Source organism: Gasterosteus aculeatus, chromosome Y (genome assembly GCF_964276395.1).
Source record: "Gasterosteus aculeatus chromosome Y, fGasAcu3.hap1.1, whole genome shotgun sequence".
Classification (NCBI taxonomy): Eukaryota; Metazoa; Chordata; class Actinopteri; order Perciformes; family Gasterosteidae; genus Gasterosteus; species Gasterosteus aculeatus.
Genome location: NC_135709.1, coordinates 8,820,377 through 8,839,832, shown reverse-complemented (window position 1 = coordinate 8,839,832; position 19,456 = coordinate 8,820,377). Strand labels below are relative to the sequence as shown.

The window sequence follows — 19,456 nt, the reverse complement described above, 5'->3', positions numbered from 1 at the left end:
ACAGCCCCGATTTCCCCCAAATTACACCTCCTTGAGGACCTGTGGTCTATTAGGGCTGTTATTCACATAGCTCTCAGTTATATGAGGGGGGATATTAAAAGGCGCAAAATAACAAGCTCCATTACATAAACATGGTGAAGTGTTTGGGATAGAAAAAAAGTTGCTTTTATTACAAGAGATTTTAAAATGACTACATGCCAATTAGAGGGGGGAGTGCTTTATGAGTTTGGCTTGCTGTATGTGTGTGTGTGTAAATGGGTGCATAGAGTGAGAAAGGGATTAACATTGTGTGACTAATAGAACACACAACAAGAGCACATAAAAAGCCTGTCTCTGCTTTACAGAAAAACAAACACAAAATTACTAACTATCACAGCCGGGTGAAACTCCTTTTGTTTGTGTACTGTGGCTGGCTGTTTGCACCCCTGTATGCACATCTGTGCCTACAAGCACAAACAAACATCCAACTGTGCTGGATGATTAGATTTCCAGGGCATGGTCAGTGACTCGTGTGAGCTCATGCATCTCCGCGGTGCGAGAGGAGGCAGTCGACCAGGCAAGCAAGCCGACCTGACCTAAAAAAACAGTCAGACAGACATATAGATAGACGCTTTCGCCGGTTATACCATCGGCAGGGAGGGGGAGACAGCCTGGCCGTCCGGCAGATTGGTAAGAGGCATACAGGCAGAGCCACAGACAGGCAGTCCGGGTGCAGGGAGACCGAGTGAACATTGTGGGTTGGATGGACGAGGCGGACGTGTCTGGCTTTTGCGACTGCCCTCAGACATAGATCAGACAACAGAACCAGCCGCGCAGGACATCCCGCAACATCGCTCAAGGCCCAATGCGCACCCTCCTGACCGGGGCAGGGACTCTGCTTCCTTGCTCCTGGAGGGGAAGGACAGCCAAGGACGTCTCCTGGAGTTTACATGGTGGCATATCTCCGCTATATCCGGCTTTGTTTGTTTCGCCTGCAACATGCTCCACTGCACCGACCCACATTAATGGAGCGCTCGCAGATTTAACCCTTTGGGGTGGCCAGCTAGACGGGCGCACCAGCACACATTTGCATGGCACAGACGGGCGCCATTTATTTCTGTGTTCTCATTTCATCGCCCCCGTGACATTTAGGCTAATATGTGATGGGAAATAAGCGTGGTTTGTGTTTCCTGTGTTTCATGCACCATGCCTGATGATAATGAGGGGGAAAGGGCCAGAGGAGAGGGGTGGGGTCAATATGCTAATAGTGGGTGTAGATTTTGAAGCCTCTCTACCAGTATGGAGTGGTTCATTCTCCACCTCCTTTCCCCTCATTATGCCCCCGCCACTCTCTCCATGCCCTTCACTATCTTCGATCCCCCCCACCCCCCACCCCCCACCGTCCTCCCACCCATCCCTCCATCCAAACGACTCCCCCACAGAATATGAGATGGATTTGTTAAGTGGGACGCGTGGCGTGCAAAGTGCTGATGTGTTGGTTTCTGGGTAATTATAACATCCCTCGGTCTCCAGGAAAACTCCAAACTAATGTTTAATTTGCCTATGTGCTCAAAGGAAGCCCCCCTTTTGTTATTGCCGTGGCAATTAGCCGGAGCTGGGGCCCAGGCATTTCCTGTGATTGTTGTGATTTGCATAGAGAGCGAATCAGAGAGAGCATCAAGACCCAATGCAGCCGCTTCTCTCGCTGCCATTACAGCCGCCCACTCCTCCTTTCCTACAAGTTTCGCCCCTCCTTCTGCCCCCCCCCTTGCTTCACTGAATCTCCATCAGTGGCCTAGCAACCAAAACTTCAACCCCTGTGTCTGATACCTCTGTATATCGGGCTGGCGGTGGGGGGGGGGGGGATGATTAACTGCGGTGCTCAACACATTTCGTTGTTTTCTCCCACACTAAAGCGTCCGAGCCTCTTAGCTGCTCGATCCCCAACCGTCACCTGTTTCAGCCTGTTAGCTGGTAGCTTCCGGAAGGGTAATCACACAGCGTGTACATCTGTACAACGTCTGTTGAATGGGGTACAGTATAAAGTACCTAATCTGGAGTTTATCCGCCACGAAGTAAACGGGCGATGTTGGTGGACGTGCCATTTGGGTCCCGAGGGGATGCCGCTAACTAGTGTGTTGTGTTCTTTGCGCTGCCCAGATAAGAAACAGGTTCACACCAACTGGTTGATCTCAGAGCCGAATGCAGCTGCCATCTTCATACGACAGCATCGCTGTCGTCCCCGCTCCGAACCATTTAGAATTGGCATGCGTTATTTTATTTGCGCTCATGTCACATTTCTTCCTGCTGAGTGCTTTTGAGCCGCTGGATTTTAGTGTGTTTAACGTGACCTTAATTAACTCCTACACAACAGTCAACATTTGCAGCTTTGATAAGCTCTAGTTTCATTACAATACCTGAATTCATTTGCATCCCCTTATCACTCCCTCGCTCTGTGTCTGTGCTTACTTTTATAGCACCACTGTGTGGTATGACAGTCACATTTGCTCCGCTGCTTCTCTCATACGCTCTTATCAAACCATTAGAACTGGTATTTTCCCATCGGGGGTGTTGGTGCTGAGAGCTGTGGCGATCTGTTCAGCGGAGAGAGGGAGAGACAGAGACAGAGAAAGAAGGGGAGAAAAATAAGAGGTGAGACAGAAAGCAAAAGAGAGCTGATGGCGAGATGCAGAGTAAGCTGTAAAAGGGCCGTTCAAACCTAGGAGCCGCTCATCCGCGAGACGGCTCTCTGAGCTCATCTGCTCTGGTCTGGCGTGGCGTGGTCAGCGAGCGGCACATCCTGGGGCCCCAGCAGTCAGACGTAGCTCCTGATCTATATTTCAAAGCTGAGAGTAGAGAGGAATTCAGTAATGAGCTCCCATCTTCCTTTTGGTAGAGGAAGACTCTCTTTGTGGAACTAATTGAAAGTGGCATGTGCGGCGCCGGGGAGCTCTTTGGGGGCTGTGCCACGTTTCCAGGTATGTGGAGGGATAATCCTGCACGCCGCTGTGGCTTTTGTGTCACAGGTCTGAAATAAGCAGGTCTCTTCGAGAAGAGCGATGCACTTTATGTCTGCAATTGCAGCAGGGGGGGTGTTGTTTTTTGTGTTGTTTTTGGCGACTGTGTTTTTGTGTACTGCAACCTGTGTCCATGTCTGCATTCAGCATCTCTCCATCTCCCCCTCTCCTTTAATAAATCTAGTTTTCTGTGTCAGCTCATCACAGATATGGTGTGTGTGTGTGTGTGTGTCTGCAGAAACGTGTTTTATTTGGGCTCCCTAAGCGCACTGGAGGAGTGGCTCTGACGGGAGATGGGTTTTTGCTATTACCGATGTGGAAACGGTCTGAGACGTATGCAGTTAGACTGATATACTGTGTGGCATTTACTGAAATGATGAAACTGAGCTTAACTATTTACACACACGCGCATATCCATGAACACTAATACACCCACACGTGCACGCAAACATTCAGATGCACTCCCAGTTGGGGGTGTTTTGCTGTGCTTGTCGGCTGTATCATTTGTCTCATTTTCATGGAGAAACCTGTGAAAATGAAGCTTAACACATGTTGGGAAACATGCTTTTTTGCTCCGCTTAGAGGAAATAACTTCTTAAAGTACATTATGGTATTGATATCTAATGACATGACTCATCTATCAACTCATTCCCACCTTTACTTATAGTTAAATGTCATTCACCCTTGTCGGTCACTGCTGAACAGGTCCCATAAGAGGAGGAACCGATAGAGACAGAGAGCCTCACACCTTCATTTACTGCATGGTGGGGACTGCTGTTGCTCTGTTTGCGACAAGATCACAGTCACATATGAAGTTATTAGATTACATCTGTCTGCTGACATGCATTTTTACCCTTATCAACATGGCCACACCTCAAAAAAAGAGATAAAACGATATTCCGCTAGCAGCAGAATTCAAACAGCCTCATTAAACATTCCGGCCGCCTCTCGGCCGTCCCGATCTACCGCTGTTTGCCGTCTTCTGCCACCTCTGTACAACCCAGTCATGTAAACTGTGTGTGAGCTGATCAGAGCAAAGGCAGAACACGGCCCCCCCTCCCCCTTCTCGTCCATTTCAACCAATGATGCAGGGGGGGGTGAAAGAAAGTTGTGTTCGTTTTATGGTGTGCAAAGATGGTGAGCAGCAGGAGGAGGGAGGCGGAGGCGTGTGATGATGGTGAAGCCCAGCTCGGTGCCCAGCTTGGTGGGGGGTGGGCGGGGGGGGGGGGGGGTGGGGGGGGGGGGCGTGGAATGTGGCCGATGTGAGTGTGGGTTTGGGCTGGAGATAGCGAAGGCACATTCGTACCTGCGCGATAAAAGCGAAGGAGAGGAGGGGTCACGTGAGGCAATCCGTGGTTGCAGCCGCGTGTTTTCGGCCTGCGTTGTGTACGCCGGCTCTCCGGGGCGTGTTTGCATTTACACGTGCAATGTTTTCGTAACCCACCGTCGGCCTCAGGTGCGACGTCTTCTTGGGGGGTTTCGGGGGCGCTCGTTTTTTTCCGCCTCGCTCACCCCAGAGACGGCTGGAATGTGAGACTGAACCAGATTACAACGCGCTATCTCTCCCTCGTGAATTGGTCGCTTCGCCAGTCGGCTGAGAGCAGCTTTGTTGAGAGCGAGCCTGTGGGGCAGAGATGACAGCTAGCTTTTGTTCTGGAGATTTCCTGTCCCGTTCCGGGCAACGGGTCGGTTAAATTGCCCCCTCCTCATACCCTCGCTTTTTTTTTCCCGCCACTTGAATCCCCACCGGTCATATGTGCCACCCGCCGGCCAATCGCAGTGGCCTATGCGTCGGGGAGAAGCGATGTGATTGGCCGTGTCGGGGGTGTCTGGGAGGTCAGAGCTTTGTTGGTTTTTCACACTGTGTCCTTTTCGACTCCCTCCAGGAGCACCGTCACACACACACACACACGCACACACACACACACACCCGCGGAATGAAAGCGGAGAACGAGGGAGACAATTGGACAAGGAAGAGAGTAGGCCTACTGCTCTGTACGCAGCCTTCAGTGCAATATGGTTTCTCGCCGAAGACGTAGTAAAATGCGTCATGTTTAGCGCCGGTTTGAAAATTCACATTCACACTCTGGGCCTGTTGCTCCACAGACTGCCATAAAAGTGTCTGTTGCTCCACCAACCCAACAACAAGAAGAAGAAGAAATATCCGGAGCCAGAATGCATTGCGTTTTGCATTCGGAGGTTTAACTTGAAGCGTTTCTCATCAGGTTTTCTGGATATGTTTCATGGATGGTCAAGAAACAATCAAGGATTTACCTTGAGCTGTAGAAAACGCATATTTTATTTATACATGACATTTAAAAATAAGGAAACCGTTGATTAAAAAACAGATTCATAATTAAAATTGCCTTCTTCAGTTGTTATTCATATCAACCTCCTCAGAAGCAGCGACACCTGTTAGTTTTTCCAGATAGAATGAAGTGATGGATTGATGAATCCACCACAGTAGGACTTAAAGGGCAAAGCCATGACAATACATTTATGTCACTGCCTTTCTCAATCAGACACATCAATGTACTGTATCTAATTTCCCTCCCTATGTGCCTACACAGTGGACACAGCGAGAATAGATCAATCAGTGTCAAATTACCTTTTAGATGGAGTCAAAGCTGTCTGCTTTGTCTTTGAGTGAGGCCACAGCAGCAGAAATAACAAATAACCTTTTTGGCCATAATAATTGGATCTTTAAGCATGGCTACATGAAAAGGATAATGCCGTATTGATTGTTGCTGTACAGTTATTGTTTTCCCTCAATAGACAACGTATGGCATATTAAACTGCGAGCGTGCATCATGTCTGTCACGGTGGACCATATAGGGGACGGGCGAATAAGATCACTCTATATGACAGAGGCGAGGAAAAACCGTGCATTGGCATTGTCATTAAGAGGTGATTAACTGTGACTCTCTTTTTACAAATGACTGCAGGGTACTGCTGCCTGGGCAAATTAATCACCTGTCATTGTGACCGATTGTTTTTTAAACATCTCATATTATTGTTGCCTCCTCGAATAATGGAGTTCAAACTGCATTTCACCACGGATGGACAAACACACATTAGGATGGTTAGAAGCCCAATAACATATCGTGTACCTGTGTCTAATTCATATGTCTCTCAGGTAGATAATTGTTTCGTCTCAGAAACAGAGTGCATTAAACAGGAGAAACATGATTGTTAAATCAATGCATGCATTGCTAGCATTTCTTTCTCAGCAGAAAACACGTGTATTAATGTGGCTGAAACAAAAGCACACATCTGTCCCCTTCATGGCACGGCTCTGCAGTCCAAAAACACACTACCCACAGCCCTATCTGTCTATGTTTGTCCTAGCAAGGAGGCTCTCCTCTGATGAGGCCTATTTGTCCAAATTCCACTCAAAGCCTTAACAGTGCTGCAGTTGATTGTCTGCGTGGCGTCAACCTTTTTTAATTCTTGTCAGGAAAAAAATGCGGCGTGACAAACTGAATAAGAGTGTCTGAAGACCCAGCAGGCCGGCGGCGGGCTCGGGCAGATAGATGGACACAAGCGTGAGACTCTTGATTGAAGGCCTCACCTTCCCTGAAGGGCATCAGTGTGTTTGGGGATCTGCTCATTTTCTTGTACGCTCATGTGATCGCCGCCGTGGGGTCTGCAAAGTTAATCGAAGACAAAGGGACAGGGTGGGTCGGCCATTGTGATCTGACCGCATCTGGGTGACAGCCCGGATCAGCCTCCGTCAGTCCATCCCATCCAATCTCTCTAATCAACCACGGGCCGGCGGCACTCCAGGGACTCACTCAGATTCCCCCACAAAGGAGGAGAGCAGCACAGACGGACCGGCGGACACCGAGTCAAGCAAATAAAGAAGGTTACCGGTGGGGGAATCTCTTCCAGCAGGACTTTCCCTGTGTTAAACTGTTCTATAGGGCCCGTGTGAGCTTTAGTTACTGCTCTCCGAGGCCCCGTAGCTTGTTGTGAGGCAGCGCGAATTCATGTCACACGGAGTGGAATTTGATTATGCAGGAGATGGTTTTACTCCCCGACTGGGTGGGAGGAAGGGAGACGGTAGTCAAACAAGGGATGGCGAGCGAGAGTGGGAGGGGTGAAAGGGGGGAGGGGTGGAGGTAGAGAAGTGCAGCGCATGCCGTACTGTATGTCAGCGCATGGGGGGTGTGATGGAGGGGAATTCTGCAGTCTGCCTTGCAAATCTCTCCCCCATGGGCTCTTTCACTTGGCCCAGAAATAAGGGACAAGTCAACCAGAGCAGCGTTTATGATTGAAACTGTGCTGGTTCGCGTGTGTTTTGAATGGCGAGACGCATATGTCATTACGTTTGGCCGGCGCCCCCCCCCCGGCTCCTCGCTATATCGAATGGATTTTCGCCGTCTGTTGTTTAACCACATACCCTGCATTGATTGCATCCCCCCCCCTCCCCTATCTGCCCCACTATCACTGGATCTCTGTCTCAGTCCCCTTAAATAACCAGAATGGGGAATATCCGTGCATGCCCTTGCGATTTCTTGTTCCCGTACTGTATTCGACTAAAGGAACTGCAGGAAGAAGCTGGACAATAAAAACGACAATAAAGCGCATCAGCCAGACTGCACAACGTGCAGACGAACCGCAGCCCAGGGAGACAGTCGTCAGTCACGCAAGCAGATCAGATTGCGATCGGTTTGACCAGCAGTTTACGCAACTATCACGCTGGGCTTTTCCACTAAGAGGGCGCGATAGAACATCACAATGGATACAGGCTGTTTTGCAGCCGTGGCCCGGGCAATGGGCTGCCCAGCTGTGTCGCCCTCTGTGACGCAGGATTTAAGTCCAGCTCGCTGAAGCCCTCGTACACTGTAATCTGCGGTGATCAAAGCTTCGGCTTTAGCATCCCTCGGCCCCCGAGTGGACCGAATCTCCTCCGCCTGACTGACGGAGGCGTCTGACGGAGTGTGTCTCCGCTGCTGACTATGCGGCATTCCCGTCTATTTCGGTGAGCGTCTCGGGCCGAGGCGACAGGCTTGCCACCTGGTTGAGTGACTGCATGTTAAAATGTTTTATATCGTCTGTCAACATTTCTGCCTTTAGTTTGGCTTTGCCGTCACATAGCCAGCGCTCTGTGTGACCCTTTCCCATGGGCTTGTTTACAGTGGGAAGTAGACACTTGATTGTGAAAGGGGACAGCACCGGATTCAACGTCTTCCAAGAAAACGTCTCTTTTGTGAAGTATATATTACTTTCTCAGGATGTGTCATGAATTACCCATTATAAATTAATTGTTTAGAGATTTCACTCTATTTTTCAGTAGTGGGGCTGCACATGCCCCAGGGCTGGGTTGGTCTTTGTCCAGTGGCTGGTAGACTGGCCCGATACTGTCTGACTGTCAGTCTAATACCCTAATAGCGCCGGAGAGGCTCCTTCTCTGCATCCCCTACGTGTCCACTCCAGGCTGTCTGCTGAGAGAGCATCGCTGTATGACAGATACCAATCATTTGGCCATCGCAAATCCTTCGCGGCACTCTTCCCTTTGACAAGAGAGGCAAAAGGGACAGATTATGCGTGTGTGTAGGTATGGTTCCTGAGCGTTGATGGAGAGTTCATACAGCTTCCATTGTTGTACCCTCAACCCCCGCCGTCTTTCCCTGCCTCATCTCCTTCCTGGCGTTTCTCCCTCTCCTTCCACTGTTGAAAGAAGTCTGTTCCTTTGACCCCTGCTCCAGGCGATGGGGGTTGGGGGTGTGCAGGGTACGGTAGGGAGCTGTGGACAGCCGGCTGGCTGCAGGTGGAAATTGGATGTATTACTTATAGGATCCGCCGCCTGCTGGAAAATAATAATAACCACCGGAAACCGGTAATTACCAACCAGGAGCGGTGAGCCGCTGCACTGGCGTCAAAAGCGTGCAACCGAGCTGCGCCGTAGCTACGCTCATTGTCCGATTTTTGTAGTTGTTAGTGTTGCAAATGAGAGCTTTTGCAAAGCAGAGGGAGTAAAAGGAGAGCGGGCAAGTGTAAAAAGGGTCCCACAGTGCTTCTCCAAGGAGAGAGAAAGTCTCCATAGCAGCAAATATATCCTCCGGCCAATAAAGCATGTGTTTGATGTCCTGTGTTACCTAACAGTAAATCGGATACGTTATCTAACACGGCTGTGAACACAGCCCCATTTGAAAAACAGATTGAGTGTAAGGACATAGGGGCATGCCGTGTGAGTCATTGCTGCATATCCTGTGTGCTAATATTGAATGTGCCACGCTTCGGCAACAGCGCTCCGTGTGTGCGTGCCGCCGTGACAGCGTTTGCCCTTTGCCCAATGGAGAGTTAAATGTGCGATGGTCAGATTGGGAGAGGGACCAGAGACAACCTTTGAGCATTAAAAGGCTATCTATGTTAACTCTCAGTCACAGTTCACTCCCTCTGAGGCTGCTCAGCTGACCTGTACTTCAGGTTGTGTTGAATCAGCAAACGCATACACGTAGCTGTCACTCATATTTCATTAGCCTGCTATGATTCATCGAAGGTGCCGCGGTCACAGCTTCTGTTAGAGTTGAGGTTCCTAATATGTGCCCGCAGGTCTCCCCAGTGGCTTTTTGCATTAACGGTCCCATTGACCGCTTTTTGGGGAAATGGACCCTGCCCTTGGTACTAAACACCCTTTCCCCTTTGTTTATTCCACAGGCCTTCATGCGCCTTGTTGCGATGCATCGCTAGAGCAACGGGGATGCTTTGACAAATAAAACAGTGACAGCCTCGTCATCGCTGTGCCCTTTTCTGAGAGCGAGAAATAAAAAATAAAAAAGAGAGAGGAAGGCCTGTTTACAAGACCACAACCACCAGGAATGTCGTCCCTGCTGAGAGAGTGAGAAAACATTTCTCAAGGACTTTGTGAAAAAATGTACCTCGTCCATCCTCCTTTAAACCCCGGAACCACCTGGACCACACGGTCCCTAAATTGAAATGCAGTTTACGGCTCCTGCCTGGATAAATAAGCATTTACATGATGACTGCCAAATGCTTTGCTTGTGTGCAGTGCAGCATTTTCTGGTGTCACGTGAGCAGGTGGAGCGGTTGGAGAGGTGTAGTGTGTACTGTGCATGTGTGTGTCTTGTCCATGCAATACATGGAGAAAAGTGTTTCTCTATGGTGCGTCTCCGAAGAGGTTGTCAAGGACCTTTTTGAGGGCATTTATATGCAGATGAGTTACCTGCGGGAGGACGGGGAGTCATTCACACCACAAACCCGAGCATTTTGCATTAGGCCAGGAAGTGTGGGGTGGATAGAGGGGAAGAGGCAAGGAGATGGTGGAGGAAAGTGACAGAGGAGAATAAAATAGATTGGACAAACGTTAATGGCAGGCTCTTTTCTCATGAAGTACTTTTTCCTTTTAGCCCTCAAAACACTGCTCAAGACATCATACAATCTTATTTACTTCCACTCTAAATCCTGCTCTTTATGTACAACTGGCTGCCTGCCTTTTGAGTGAAACACAGTTGCATGATGAAGTACTCAAACAGAAAGCAGAGAGATCAAACCCATTACTTCTGACTGGCTGACCCCTGTGTGTGTGTGTGTGTGTGTGTGTGTGTGTGTGTGTGTGTGTGTGTGTGTGTGTGTGTGTGTGTGTGTGTGTGTGTGTGTGTGTGTGTGTGTGTGTGTGTATGTGTGTTTTCTAAATGCTGCGGGGGTCCAGGGATCCATCAGTATCCCGTCTGGAGCCAAACTCAGGGACGGTCAGCCTGATGGATACATCCTGACAGGCACACACGGCCCGTGATGTCATCAATGTGTGCATCTGCGACTGTGTGTTTGCATCATGTGCTCATGTGTGTGTGTGTGTGTGTGCGTGGACTGGCGGCGCAGCTCAACGGAGCGGAGGGCTGGCAGGCAAGCAGAGGAGGGAGCACTGGCCTTGGCCTTGGCCCCCTAATCTGGGGGATTTGAATGGGTTCTTTCGGGGGGCAGAGGTGGTGGATGGCGAGGTTGCGTGAGGTGTAGGGGTTGGCTGCGATGGCAGAGGGGGCAAGTGCGGAGGGAGGGGTGAGGGGGGCGGGCCTAAGAAAGGCTCCATTCATGAGTGGTGCCATCTCTGGCTACCAAGGGGACTGGGACTCATCAATGACCAGGCCAGCTGGGAGGATGTCAGCATGAAGACCCCCCCCCCACCACCCCCAATGTTCCCCCAGGTCCGCCGCCACCATTACCTTGTGCGGCTCAGATGACATCTCACAATAACTATTAGATGGGTTGCCATGGAATTTGGTCACATTTTGAATTGGTTCTTTTTTATTAAAACATGGCAAACTAAGGTGGGGACCATTTTACCTGGTCAGCATCCACACGGGAGCCTCACCCTGACGAGGGTATTAAAATGCTGATAAGGTTTTCCTACAGCACAGCCTCACAGAGCCACCAGCATCGCTACAGACTCTTAATGTGGTTCTGTCTGTCTGACAAAACTGTACTTTTCCATAAGACATTACTCTTCTGCTGTCCATTTGTTGTTTTCAAGTGTTCAAGTTTAATCTCGAATATACCCCAGAATTCCTTTAACCAAATAGTTTGAGTGTGAACTCAACATCTGGCTGCTTGTGTGCTGTTTTTTAAACTTTCAATGGAGATAAGCAGCAACGTCTCCCACGGCATCAAAAACTGAAATTGCCCTGTCTTCGTAAATTGTCATTCTTGTTTACTGTGCTGCTTTAGAGAGGAAAGAGGGGGGGGGGGGGGGGGGGGGGGGGCGGAAAAGAGGCATGGTTTGTGAGCCGCGCAGATGTGTGTGCATGCTGTTTATCACTGCCAGCGAAAGGCCTGTATCAGCAGCAGCTGTGGAGGCGCTTTGCATGCGATGGCAGCAGTGCATTGGTTCGGGGTTCTCTCTTCCTTCCTCCCTTCCTTCGCTCTCGTTTTTTCTGTCTCTCTGACACGCGCTGAACGGGAGGAGCTTTCTGTGAGAGGCACAGGAGCCATGAGAACGGCCTAAGTGCAGCATAACTTAGGAAGGTTCGGTATGAAATGGATCCAAGAATAACATCAACACTAGCAAATCTCACCATCGTACTCAGGGGCAAAGTCCGTGTGGTCACGGCACACAGCTATGGCCACATAAATGGAAACGTTGCGCTGAGGCTGAATACCTAACGCTGCTCTTGTGAAAGTACATTCTGTTGACGTCGACTATGAAAGCCACCTTTCTTTGGCATCTAATATGAATCACATACCATGATGGTGACTTGTTTTTTAAGTGACTTATTAGTTCAGGATTAGTTCAGGATAAACCCATCTCCCAGCTGAGCCAAAAAAACAGCTTTGTGTTGTGAGAGCTGGTCTGCTGCAGTACAGCAGGTTTCATTATATCTTATAAATATTTAACAGGTAGAAAAAAAAACACTAAGTGTGCCGAAATATGGACGCTGCTTGTTTCTATTATCAATTTCTGCACAGCGTGACAAGCAACGAGTTGGAAGTACCAAACGGGATATATGAATTTATAAATAGAACATAACCTTCACAAATGTCTGGATCGTACTGTCAGGGATGTTTTGTCATCAAACTGTTAAAGTGTTTTGGCTTCAGGTTCTGAAGACTTTGAATCTACCTACTCCAAAGCAAGAAGATGCTAATGTGTGTTTATTAGCATGTGCCTGTGGATTTCTCAGGTTTGAATGTGCACAACGTCCCGCTGAAGGTGTGACGGCCTCTCAGCCGTCCTTGAAGGCCGCCCCTATTGTTTACTCATGTGTACAGATGTGCGCACGGTCGTCATTGTTCCCTTTTTCTAACAGGACCTTCAGCCGACCTCTCTCTTCCCCTCCTGCTATCACCTCATAGCAGACTCCTTTATGCCTCCTTGGCAGCCCCTTGATGGACGTCTGGGCTCATTGTGTGTGAAGGTGTCTTTGTTTTGGTGTGTAACGGTGCCCTGAGATACTGCCGCTAGCGTGTTGTCCACTGCTGCCCTTACGGACCCCAATAACCACCTTCTGTGACAGACGCTCCTCACTGCTCCCCCTCACTCGCTTTATTTGTGCCTCAGCCTCTCTTGAACTCTTGTTTTCCAGTTTTATATTCCTTATCCAGCGTGTTATCGTCTATTCTTTTGGCCTCTTCTGTCTCTCTCTATTAGAACCATCTCAGTATACAATGAATCGCCTGTGCCCTCTTTTTTGGCCCAGTTTCCATGGTCACAGCGGCCATGTGAACTCAGCCACGAGTGAGAAACTTTCCAAGATCAGCCTTAAGATCCTGGGATCTGTGTGTCACGCTGTTAATGTGTCATTGGAAGAGAGACAAGGATTTCCGTCTAGATAGATAGATTATATATTGGCTCATTTTCACCAATAGGCAACATCTAAGACCCAGAGTGTCCTCCGCATGCCGACGACAGAAAGAAGAGCTCTTGAAAGGGCTCCTGAGAGCAGAGTCTGTGTTCTTAGTTCTCTTAAACTCCATCAGAGATGTGAGCTCACAAGGAGTGAATTACCCTTTCTGACAGGATATAAAGCATGTTGAATGGAAATTGGCAATTGTTTCGGACTGCGTTGCTGCTCACATAACTGAAGCAATATTTCTTCTTCTTTTATCAAATCATAGATATTTATCTGCACTGGAAAACGTCTCTTTGTGCATCACTGTTATAGTTCATGTATTCCAGTGTCTAGGATTTAAGCACCGGCACTATTAACTTAAATGCAGCGCACTAAAAGCCGGATGAAGCTCATTTTCTAACTCTATGCAATCTCTATGTTTTTTAAATGTCTTTTTATGGCGCAATTGCTTCCACACTGCGTTATGGCTCAGGACCCTGGCACTTTGAAGACGTACCCTTCTGGCTCTTTGCAGCGCTCCTGTGTGTTTCTTCATCAGTTAACCGCCATGTGGATCCTTGAAGAACTGCCTAAACAAGTGATAAGAAAAAATGTAGCCTAGTGGACAAGGCTACATTGAGGGATCAATGTTAAGTTAATACAACAGCCTTCACACTTTAACGATTAATAGATCCATTGATTGATTCTCCTTCTTGGTGGTTGAAAAGTATGTTTTGTACGTGCAATATACGAACGCAATCATCCGCGTGTGTAAATTGTCCAATTAAAATCCTATTGACTTTGGAGGCCGTGCAGCTCACTCCCACACTAGATGATTTCCTCCTCTGACCTGCGCGTGATGCACCGGGCTCATTTGTCGGTCTTCTGCACGCATGTCTGATTTCTAACAGCACTGCGTGGTTCTCTCCACACAGGGCACCAGAGATCAACCTGGGCCTGCCGTTCTGCGAGGCCATAGACATGTGGTCCCTGGGCTGTGTGATAGCCGAGCTCTTCCTGGGATGGCCCCTCTACCCCGGGAGCCTCCGAGTACGATCAGGTAACACGCAAGGATTGTTTGGACCTCCGAACTGTGTCTCCAACTCCGGGGCCGCACTCATAAATCGCGTGTTTTCGGGTGCTTAAATAATCACAAACTTCACTTCATGTGCAGTTACGGGTTACGTGGATACATCTGTTTTCTCTCTCTATGAGCTGTGAGTGTGTTTGGGAGGGCTGGGGGTGCTTCTACAATCCCTGTGAGAGCCCCTGACAATTCTTGAGCAGCCTTCCTGTTTATCTGAACAGATGCCACAGAGCCACTTGTCCAATTAGCGCAGCCCCTGTGCTCCAGAGCAAGACACTGCAAGCGTTACCCCTCTCTCTATCAGCCGGGCGAGGGCTCAGCGGGAGTTGTCACTGAACACGCCCGTCTGATATTTCACCAGCCCGAAAACTTTGCAGAGTGTCTCGCTTTACACGTCTCGAATTAATCTCAGGCTCTTGCGCTGAGGTCCTATTTGGGGTGCCGTGCAGCTATAATGGACTGGAGCAAAGCCGAGCGTCAATCCTGAACATCTAGCCCTTTTTCGTTTATTGGTGATATTCACTGGTGTCCCTTAATACTTAAGGCTCAATCATGCATATGATGTGAAAAGGCCCACGTGCATGTTTTGTCTTTTGTCTTGCAGATCCGGGTACATCTCACAGACACAAGGTCTGCCCTGCAGAGTATCTGTTGAGTGCGGGGACGAAAACACCAGGTTCTTCAACAGGGACCCCGACTCCACCTACCCCCTCTGGAGACTTTAAGGTACGGTCTGAACATCCTCCTAAGAGCAGGTGATGTTTCTGCCAGCGATATCTGCCATTAATATTCTTATGTAAGGAAAGTTCAATTCAATTCATTTTATTTTGTATAGCCCCAAATCGCAAATTACAAATTTGCCTCAGAGGGCTCTACAGTCTGTACACATAAAGTGAGAGTGTACCGTGAGCCAAGTGGATCCCTGTGAGAGGATTCGGTAAATGGAAGCCCAGGCTGATAAATCCCGGTGTATGGTGTCGACCCCTCCCACTGCCCCTCCATGTGGGACCGCTCAGTGAGGAGGTCAGCACCTTCCTTCATTTCTACCCTAATTAACTTCAACTGAACTTTTGTTCGGCGGGGGGCAGTAACGTCCTTTCAGTGTTTGATCCAGCTGAGCCCGGGATTGCGTTTGCTTCTGATGAATCCCAGTAACGAACCAAAGATAATTGCACTTTAAATGAAGTCACAAAGCATAAATGCTCCCGAGTTCGCTGTCCCTGACTTCTAGCAGTTGTCAGGTAAACGTTGTGCAGCCTTTTAATGTCACATTGTTCTATGGAAAGTCACTGACCCAACACACCTGCTGCAACCAGTCTCTCTGCTTTGTGGAAAATCAAATTTCAAGGCGTCCTCGCCATTTTTTTCCGTCCTGAGTGATTGCTTAGCTTTAATTTGAACTTGCCACATGTTTCCACATAATAGCAGCTGTATCACTCTGCTGACTGTAGTTAAAAATACGAGGAACCGTCACATTCAACTCTCACATTCAATTTTTTTACACCTGTTTTCACTTGTGTTTACGTGAATGTGTCCATGTGCACATTTGCGAGAAGCTTTCAGCGTTTACATTCGGTGCGTCATCTCAGTGATAAAGTGTGTGCTTCCACATGGCGCCCCCCACCCCCCCCCCTCCCCCCCCCCCCCCCCCCCCCCCGTGTCTCTCCCCCTGCATCCCCGGCTGTCAGATGAGCGTTTGTGTGCTACCCCGGGGTTGCTCGGAGGGCAAGTCGAGTCCTGCTGCACACCAACAAACATTACATTACATTACATTACAGGTCATTTAGCAGACGCTTTTATCCAAAGCGACTTACATTTCACTTTAAACCCATGGCTTTTTCACATTTTTGCCCGGGGAGCAATTAGGGGTTAGTGTCTTGCTCAGGGACACTTCGACATGGAAACATGGGCAGCCTGGACTCGAACCACCAACCTTGTGCTTCCCAGCACACCTTCTCTAACCCCTGCGCCACAACGACCCAAACAAGAGGCTGTAATGAGCCAAATGTAAATAGTGCTTTTCCAGAGGGGAAGTGTGATGTGGATTTGAGAGCAACATCTGCTTCTTGTCTCCCGCAGACTCCGGAGGACCACGAGGGCGAAACAGGGATCAAGTCCAAGGAGGCTCGCAAGTACATCTTCAACTGCTTGGATGATATGGCGCAGGTACGCCGTTTGGGTCACACATAGCACGACTCTTCCCCACCCCACAAATCCCAATGGATTATTTGCCTTTGCTCGTCTTTTGCTTGAATGACATCCACCTGTCTTGCATTTAAGGCGTGGGTCACCTCTGTTTGATCCATCGAAGAAATATTTGAGATGCTTTAAGATATTTTGTGCCGCCAAAGGCCTGATCTCCAGATGCATTGTAGCTCTGCTTCTTTCTGGAAATCTACAAAGTGAAAATGAAAGCAGCTGTTCACTGGAACCGCTCCCCAACTCTGAAATCTGCTCTTCATTTCGCTTAACCGCTATCAAATAAGCTGCAGACATTCAAGCCGAGCATGTGGTATATGTACAGTTTGCTTTATTATTTAAGCTGCATTGACTGTTGTGGCCATGTCTTAATATGTGCGTGTGTATAGTACATGTACAGTAAATACATAGAGGAAGTGTTGGACTCTCTCCCGCTCTTGACACACACATTTCCAGTTCTGCAAACCAGCTCGGTGGGTCCGGTGGCGCGTTGCGTCTTCATGGCGCAGCCGCTGAGCAGACCTGCATGTCACCTGTGGGAATCTGCTTGTTAAGGAGCTTTTGCTGAACCCCAGGAAGGGAATTATATTACAACAAAACGTCTGTATGGAAAAGCCCCTTTTACTGAATGCAGATACATTTAACGTCCCTTTCCTCTATGACTCCGCCTGAATTGGTCTCTCCACGGTGGGGAAGTTCACACGTAGCCATCACATTTTGATAGGATGTGCCTGAAAGGGAGATGATATTAAGTGGGGGGGGGTTTCAACCTTTACTTGGCCAAATACTGATCCTGCTGACAGAAATGGCAGCGTGATGGAAAATGACAATGTTTCTCCCAGCGCTCCCTCGAATCTGTGACAGTGCTCTCATGTCATCGTGCACCTCGATCGTCCCTCTGACAATGACAGGCCCAGAGATAAGAGTTGAGCAGGTGAATTATTTCTCTTTGAACAATGGTCGACTTGTTGCCCAAACTGGAGCCGCTTCTGGAAGCCGTCAACGTGGATAAGTAGTGACTTAAGTGATGGAGACAATTACGGTTGTCCAGTAGAGCCCGAGGCCGTTGTCAGGCCAGTGTGGAATAGCAGGCTGTCGGGTGCGGCAAGATAGTATCGCTGTCGGGGCTCGTTGAGTAACAGTACACAGTACACACACACACACACACGCATGCACACACATTCAGTTTAATGAAACCAACCTGCACTGCTATGATATCCCTTGGGTCATCTCTGTCTCCGACGCTCCGAGCTCTGTGTCCCATCCTTCTCTCGCTGCAGCAGCCCGACTCAGCTTGCCACGAGGGGCGATATTGCAGAGCTGCACGAGCTTAACGTGGGAGAAAACTTCCTATTTCTTCCTCATCTCACTATTCCTATCCTATAAACAAGTCAGCATTGTGGACATCTGTCTCTGCGTGTATAATGGATGATGTAGCTGAAGGCCCTGAGAGACAGAAAGCTGGGTGCCAGGAAGAGATAATGAACCTCCTCTTAGTCGTGGGAAATGTTGGGAGGCTTCAGTCACAAGTTTATCTAATTTGAGTAAATCAGAGACCAACTTGGAGCAAATGCAGGGATCCCGCTTGAGGGACTGATGTAGATGGAAGGAAGGCCTGCTCAAAAATAAACGCATTCATTTTAATCTGCAATCCTTTATCTCCGTTGATACGAGTGAAGCCGTCGCCGCGTTCCCATTTTTTTTTTTTACCACACCCACACTTATAACGCAAATATCACCGTCACTCTCTTCTGCTGCTCTTCCCGTGCTTGAGTAATAAAGTTTACGGGTGAATCTGCACAAGTCGAATAGTGTTGTGCAGGAGACAGGCCGGAGTCCTGCATGCGGCACCGCTCGACATCTGCCGTCCTGCCTTCACTCCGGAGTAGCATGTCAGCGCTCCCCACGGCACAGATGTGGCTCCGTGAAGAGCCGTCGACACGCAAAACATGCAGCGCTGACTGACCACATCAGTTGAAGCCCCTTGACTTTAGTGGCCCTTTTAAATGTACATTCAATCACTCCAACAATGACAAATGTTGCCTTTGGCTTGTTGTTAGAAAACGAAGCACGGAAATGCCTTTTCCTTCCAGTAAATTCACTGGATATTCATTTAACGGGCGATTAGAATATTCTTTTACCTTTTCAGGCTTCTGTCTGATTATTGTGGCACCTCTCTGCCAACTCCCAACTTCTATCCACGCACAACCAGACTGTGTGCGTTCCCCAAAGTCGTTTCTTTCCACCAGCAGAGGACGACGTGATCATGTCTCACCTCATTCCGCAGATTATTATCACAGCCAGCGGAGGTGGCAAGCGGGAGGGGAATGGTTGCATAGCCTGAATAAGAGAATAGAGAATTGAATCAGATTTGCGGTGTTGATTGGCAGCACATCTGATAGCCCCTGGAGCAGGCCCAGAGATAAGCTCTGCGTCTTTATTAAAAACAGCCCCGCTACCTCTGCATGGCGCTCACAATAAACATGGCGGCTGCCTTTCTGTTGGCTGTGTCCCCGTCACTGTCCTCGCGTTGCCTGACTACCTGCTAGTTTCCTTAAACCCAGACTTCCTTCGTACTTAAACCAGTAAAAGTAAAACCCAGTCCCCAGAGTTAATGTTCAGCCTAACAAATCAAGCACTCCTAGTTCTGTGTGTTTACATTAGAAATATGGTACCAATGGCAACATGTATTGGGGTTCATGTTTTTGTTTATTCTCACATCTCAGGAATAGATTAAATAAAATCCCAGCGGAGGCGCCAGGAGATATTTCAAGTGGGGCTGAAAATGCCAGTGCAAATGTTTATAATGTCACTTAGGTGCAAGGTTATCACCGAGTTCCGTGACACTCACACTGACACCCTAACTGATGAGGCCTTGTGAGTAT

The 19,456-nt window shown here is 48.8% G+C and overlaps 1 protein-coding gene across 1 annotated transcript in view; it reads left to right on the top strand.

Annotated features, from left to right (window-relative positions):
* The window catches only part of LOC120812539 (homeodomain-interacting protein kinase 2-like), a 55,806-nt gene that overhangs the window by 29,154 nt on the left and 7,196 nt on the right, over nucleotides 1-19,456 (top strand). The window contains exons 3-5 of the mRNA XM_078097980.1: nucleotides 14,221-14,423; nucleotides 14,977-15,098; nucleotides 16,452-16,538. Coding sequence (XP_077954106.1) covers nucleotides 14,221-14,423; nucleotides 14,977-15,098; nucleotides 16,452-16,538 — 412 coding nt within the window. The remainder of the gene's footprint in view (nucleotides 1-14,220; nucleotides 14,424-14,976; nucleotides 15,099-16,451; nucleotides 16,539-19,456) is intronic.